Genomic DNA, 7,293 nt, shown 5'->3' on the forward strand with positions numbered 1-7,293 from the left:
AATGAGCACCAAAACGTGTAGCATAACCTTTGAACAGCTATCCTCTACCCTCATTCTATTCCCAGCTTCTCACACTCAAAGAAAACAGCCTTTGGATCAAAATCAAAGCTGAAAATTCTGCTACACAGGTGTTAAAGCAATCATTCTTTCGAAATCTGAGGGGAAAAAAAGGAAGGTTTCTTTTTTTTTTTTTTTAACATAGTAGCACATTAAATAGTTTCTAAAAAGGAAACTGGGGGGATAAACTTTGGTGACGTTCAATCATGAAAAATTGGCTTTATAAAATTAACGAATTCGAATTGATGAAGATAAAAGGATTTGTGAGCTGACGTTTTGTGGGTTTGCTCATTCGCTCTGACAAGTACTAACGCTCGAAACTGCATGGCGAAAGCTCACAAATCCTTCTCACGCTGAATAGGCCCCATTCAACGGTCGCACTTCCGCCGTGTCGAACTCAATTGAATTAAGTTTGACTTCAGTTCGATAAAATTTCGACACCTAATTCAGACGTCGAGTTTAATTGTGCCGCATTTATTTCATAAAAAGTGTCTTGTTCAATGCTAGCTAATGCTCCTTCAGGGCATGCGTAGTCAATAAGAAATTATGTCCATATATTGCAATAATATATTCACTTGATTTGACATGGCACAAATTCGACGTTTGAATAGCGCTTTTCACGGTTATTTTTTCTCATTCGTGTTACAAGACAATCTAGCATGCATGCATGCATGCATGTGAGGCAATTTCGGGCTATTTTGTAGTTTTAACCCGAAATTGCCTCGCATCCACTTTAGATTACATTGTAATGCAAATAAGAAAAACTAACCGTGAAAAGGGCTATTGTTGCCGCTTTTTTGCGGCACGTTCGACACAGCCTTTACTCACACACCAAACATGCATGAAGGACCAAGAAAGGCTGCTTTCTTCGGCAATGCTTTCACCGTCTTGAGAAGTACAACCAAGCACTCACAAGAACGGTAATTGAGGGAAATTTGATGGATCAGTTCGATCTTTCGCCAGAAGAATTGAATAAGTAAACTGAGAGTATTCATACAAAATACTAATCTATATACCAGTAAATATGAATCTGCTTTATCACCAATGATTACACACTGGTTAATTCGTTACAATGATCTTCTGTTACTTGCATCATGGTCACAGCAAAGTTTTGGGAGTGGCATGCACTACAGGGAACATTGCATTGCAGTTGACCTCTAAGGCACACCTAGAGCGTTGAAAAGGTACTATATTTGACATTTTTGTGGATTAATCGTCACCAGAATCCAGTATCTTTACCGGCAAGTCAAAGACAACGTAGGGCAGAAGACTTGAACCCTCCTTACCTAGAAATGGGTTAATTCCTGCTCTACCCGATGTGATGGTCCACGGAAAATGATTTCGTGCATTCCTTTAAATGCATGGATGGTGTCACGCTCTAAGGCTTCGCGACAAAGTAGAAATCCAAACGGGACACGCCCTTTTGGTCATTAGTTCTTTCACAAGGAACAAACAAAGATTGTTTGACATTTTGTAAAAATACAAAAGAAACCCGAACGCAAAGAAAAAAACTCCCATGCAGTGGGTGCAAATAACAAACTACTGTTTCATTGCACTTCTTTGTCACAGCGCTTTGAACTCAAAATAATCAGTTATTGCATGGAAATCGTTCAATGCGCGAAGAGAGAGTAAATCGTCATTTACTTTCACAAACAAATCCTTATTACGTCCTTCACTATTAACAAGATTTATTTAAAGGATACAGGCAATAAAAAGGACACAGTAGTAAAGTTTTTTTTTCCCCTGGAAAAAAAAAATATGTTGATTTCACTTGATTTTACTGGATTTCATCCAGTCAGCGAAGCCCATGTTTCTGATATTCTCTCTAATCTGAACATAAGGAAATCAACTGGTCCTGACGGTATACCATCTAAGCTGCTTAAAATAGCTATCCCCGTCATTACTGCACCTCTTACAAAGCTATTTTAATCATTGCATTGGCGTCGGTGAGTGGCCTTATCAATGGAAACTCAGTAACGTTACTCCTGTCTACAAGAAAGATGACGAATCATCCAAATCAAATTATAGTCCTGTTAGTGTCATATCAGTGATACCGAAGGTGTTTGAGAGAATTAAATATGATCAGCTATATAGTGCATTCACTCCAATCTTTTCTGATAACATGTCTGGCTTCCTACGCGGACATTCATGCTGTTCCGCCTTATTTAAACTAACTGATGATTGGCGCCATGCTCTTGACAAGAAAAAAGATGTGGGAGTGGTTGCTATTGACCTATCGAAGGCATTTGACTCGATTTGCCATAACTTGTTACTAGCGAAACTAAAAGCTTATGGCGTTCAAGACTCTGCATTAAAACTGATTCAGTCGTATCTATCAGGCCGTCTTCAGAGTTAAATGCAATGGGAACGTGTCTGACTGGCTCCCCATTCGCTGTGGAGTGCCTCAAGGGAGCCTTCTTGGCCCGCTTCTCTTCAATATGTTTGTGAATGATGTTTTAAAATCACTCAGCTGGGTTTTCCTCCATACGTCATTATGCCGATGACACGACGCAATGTCTCTCACGAGTGTCCTGCTTTACTAGCATCCATCTTGAATCAAGACATAAAGAAATTAACCATTTGGTTCTCAGCGAACTATCTTCAAGTTAACGCCACTAAGATTCAATCAATGACACTAGGTAGTTCTCAGTATACTTACTTTTATTCGATAACTTGTCCATCGTAATTGAACCGACTCTCAAAATTTTAGGTGTAACATTGGACCGTGACTTGTCTTTTAAGCCCCATGTTACGATCATTCTGAAAAAAGCATACGCTATGATAGCTGCTCTACGTAGGATTAAGCGCTTAGTTCTATCAAATACTATGATCTCTCTGTACAAAGCCTACTTGTTACCGCATATTGAATATTGTAGCCCGCTATTGCTAGGGATATCTAACTCTTTGAAGAATACCACTGAACAAGCCAACCACTATGCGATTAAGTCTTTACTTAATCTGGGTAACTCAGCTACCTATGATCTATGCTTAGCTACGACCGCTATGGGCACGCTTGAACAAAGACGCATCGTACAATCGCTCATTTTATTTTTAAGTGTTATAGACTTAACGGCCCAAATTACATTTCTCAGTTTTTTACACGTAGCACCTAGGATAACTAATTATAATTTACGAGGTAATGGCCTAAATGTTGAACAGCCATCATATAACAGCCTCGTTATGCACAACTCATTTCTGTATCAGATTGCTCTCATGTGGAGTCAATTACCAGCCATAACAAAATCCCCGACCACTTTGGCTCAATTTCGTTCTCGTCTAAATTGTGTTGAATTTGCAGGGTGCCAGTGTATGAACTGTATACACTAGCTATTCTCTTACCTTAATATTTGCACTAGTTTCTTTTTAAATTATCTTTTAATATAGTTCTGGATTCTTCTAGAATTTTTATTTTTTATATGTAAATAGTAATTAATTATGGTATTGTAAATAGTCTTGTGTTTTTAACATGAGCCATTGGCTCGGGAGATTGGGCAACCTCTCCCTACGTTTGCGACTTTAAATAAAGTTACCTTACTTTACCTTACCTTGAAGCCAGCTGATTGATCATGTTCACGAAAACGAGTTACGTGAAATTGGGTTAATAGACCAAATCGGCTACCTCAATGTTGTACGAAATTAAATCTCCCGGGGTTAAGATTCTTGGTGCATTGTATTTGCATTCACATTTGAAGGGTTTAAACTGGGAACAACATTGAGTTAGCCGATTTGGTCTGTTATGTTAATCGTTGAAAATTGCGGATTTAACATTGCATTTCAAAACTAAGCGGGTGTAGTTCTTCCTTTCTTTTGCATTGCATTTTTGTTGGCATAATTTTTTGTTGAAAAAAAAAAATCAAATTAAACCTCACCTGCGAAGGACAAAAATCACAACGACGGGTGTATTGTGGAAAGACTTCTTTTTTTTCAAAACTGTGCGGTCGCTAGTCCTGTAAGCGAAAACAATCAATAGTCCTACAATAGAAACAGCTTCTGTCTGAAGAACTTGAAAATGTTTCCATGTTTCCCTTGCCAGGGCGCTTCCAACAACAATATTTTTTTTTAATTACACTCACTTACTCGGAACACATCCAAAAAGTAAATTAGAGTAAAGGCTAGATGTAAAAACCAAAGGGGCTAATCGCGACAAGTGGCTTGTTAAGCATGGATGAAATATAATATTTAATTGGGAAGTTAAAGAATTGGACCCACAGAAAAGATAATTATAAATCGCCCGGTGTGAAGGAACCCGGAATGCAGTAAATGGGAAGCTTGAGAGTCCGGAATCCAGAGCGTGGAATCCGGAATCCATTTCAAGGTTGAATGGAATCCAGAATCCACGCATTTCGATGGAATCATAAAGATCCATTTCGGTGGAACCGTTCAGTTTGGATCTGGAATCCATGCCTCGGGATCCGGGATCCGGGATCCCATGTACTAGGATCTGGAATCCAAGGGCCTCCAGGATTCCTTTACATGGGCAAATCTGAAACTAAAGTTACAATCATAATTCTTACACACAAGACATAAGAACAAGACAGCATACAATGAGTGAAGCAGAAATAGAGACAGGAAAAATTGCGTACGAAACTTATGGTTTCCAGAAAGTTTTCCTGCCCTTCCACTACCCAATTGGAGGCAAAAATCTGTTTTCAAAAGTGAACTTGCTTCACGTAATTTGACAGTACACCCCCGATACAAAAGCATTTAGAACAATTCGCTTCTTTGAGGCTGTTCACATGGAAAGAGGAAGATCCTGACACCATGTTAACTAGATGCACCCAAAACGCCCATAGGAGAAAATGAAAAAAAAAAAAAACAACAACAACAACAGCATGATTGCGGCTGGTCTTTCAGTAGCTTCATTCTACCATTCATATAAACTATAGCCCTAACATAAATTTCTGCAGGTAAACCACACGAAAACTAACCATCTCAGTACTACGAACTTTCTTTTTCATGCAAGCAGCCCCTACAGCTTAGTGTTTTTTCGCTTTTTAACAAAATCCGTCCCCGGCCAACTCCTCGTCAAGATATTCATCTCATGTTCAAGATTCTATTGTGACTTTGCGGTTTGAAAGTACTTTCGGTGAAGTAGCACTGCTGTGACGTTTTCTGCGTATTCTTGTTCTTGGAAAACGAACCATTAGTAGTGTTTCTTCCATCATTGTGGCCTGTATCTGAGGCTGCTTGTCATCTGGTTGTGCGACAAGGACATAGCGACTAAAACGTAAATCAGAAGAAGATTCGATGAGCGTCCATAGTAATGATTTTATTTAAGTATCCACTGTGTTTAGTTGTGAGAATACATTGTTCGTGGTTAGTCTTACGAAGCCCGTTTCATCCCGACCAAGGGACTCATCAGAGACCTTTCTGCTTGGCAAACTCCTTGGGTATCACGCCGAAAATCCTGTTCGCTAACAAAATGATGACAGTAATCTCGCCTTATATCGCATAAGGGTTCCAGACCGTACAAATTCACGAACGATGTATTTTCACAAGTAACTGTCAACTTTTTTGTCGATTTTTACTCGTGAATTTGTGCGGTCTGAAACCCTTATGCGATAAAAGGCAAGATTGCTGTCATCATTTTGTTAGCGAACGGGACTTTTTTTGTCAACTGTGTTTAGCGTTAGGGAACTTATAGGCCATTTCCGAGTTCATGTCTGCCTCCTCTTCAAAGCGAGTCCACGTGCGAAGTGCACATATGAATGAAAACTATTTTTCATAAGAGAAACTTCGCACTGAGACTCGCTTTGAAGATGAAGCAGACATGAACTCGGAAATGGCCTACTGAGGACAATAGGCAGAAATTAAATCATATCAGAGGTTGGTTTTTCAGGAAAGGGGAAAACCAAAGTACCCAGATAAAAACCTCGCGGAGCAGAGTAGAGAACCAACCCACATATCATGCCAAGTCTGGGAATCGAACCACGGGCCACAATGGTGGAAGGCGAGTGCCCTCATCACTGCGCAATTCGTGCATCATCTAACAGAAGAGGCATCCATGTACGAGGTATTATTAAGTACTTGTAATGACACTAAGCAAGAATGATTATCGCAGTTGAGAGCACATACATAAGCAGTTACCAAGAAATCTGACAAAAATCCGGGAATAAGTGTGATACGAGCTTAACGACTTGCGATTGCGCTACACTGCTCTACCCTTAGTTGTAAGTAGGTACACGTGAATGAATGATGAAATGTAGGGGAATTTTTGTGTACACTTTTTTGCGTCATTAGAATAGGGCTCTCGTTTTCTAATCAATCAGCCGAAAGGGTGAGAGGGGGAATTGTGGGAGTAGTGAGGGGTCCTGATTCCCCCTCCCACCCTATATAATTGATTATTAATTCTCTAAGGGGATAAGACCGTGCATAGCCGATCGACTGGGGGTTAGTGAGGCAATCCTGATTTGCAGAAAAATGTGCAAGATCCCTTATCTCACGTATTTGATTTGACAGTTGGTTCCAAGCATTTGCACCTCGATAAGAACGTTTTAGAAAATTCGTTTTAGGTAGCGGTAATTGGAAGTCATAGTTCGAACCCCTCAAATTGTAATTGCGAACTTCTAAGGTTCTATGAAAATACTCCTGGAGATACGTTGGACAATTGTAATGAAAACTTTAAACATCGTCATTAACAAGTGCCTTTTCTCTCTTTCTTCTAAGTTAGACCACTCTAGAGAATTTAGCACTGCTGATGATCGAATAGAGTAATCAGCCCTAGTAATAATCCGTGCTGTTCTATTTTGTAACTTTTGTAATTTGTCAGCACGGGTTTTGGAGCAGTCACTCCATACAACATCACAATAATCAAAATAAGGTTGTACAAGTGAATAGTAAATTGTCTTAAGAGTCTCTTGATTGTCAGTTAATTTTCTAGCTAAATACAACATTCGCAGGCCATTCGAGACTTTAGATGAAATATGTTTGATCTGATCATCCCATGTTAGCATTTCATCAATATGAACTCCCAATAACTTAGTGCAAGGCTTGTGTTCAATTGGCAAATCATCCATCTTTAAATTCATGAATTTAGCTTTTGTCAAATTTTGCCGAGAACCAATAGTCATATAACTAGTTTTGGAGGTATTGCAACTTAATTTGTTTGCCTGAAGCCAATCATGTACTGTAGCTAAATCACTATTTAAGGAACATTCAATTGTGGATATATCTTCATGAGCCATAGTTATATACCTATCATCGGCAAACATACCAGGTGTTGTATGTTGTAGACAT

General features: G+C 39.2%; 1 protein-coding gene across 2 annotated transcripts in view; it reads right to left on the reverse strand.

The window, feature by feature from the left end:
• Nucleotides 1–3,316: 3,316 nt before the first annotated feature.
• The window catches only part of LOC137979203 (uncharacterized), a 21,925-nt gene continuing 17,948 nt past the window's right edge, over nt 3,317–7,293 (reverse strand). The window contains exon 6 of one of the 2 annotated variants that reach the window (XM_068826408.1): nt 3,317–5,277. In XM_068826408.1, coding sequence (XP_068682509.1) covers nt 5,219–5,277 — 59 coding nt within the window. In that variant the 3' untranslated portion in view covers nt 3,317–5,218. The remainder of the gene's footprint in view (nt 5,278–7,293) is intronic. The other variant, XM_068826407.1, reaches the window with a different exon arrangement.

The sequence above is a fragment of the Montipora foliosa genome, chromosome 12, assembly GCF_036669935.1.
Source record: "Montipora foliosa isolate CH-2021 chromosome 12, ASM3666993v2, whole genome shotgun sequence".
NCBI classification, from domain to species: Eukaryota; Metazoa; Cnidaria; class Anthozoa; order Scleractinia; family Acroporidae; genus Montipora; species Montipora foliosa.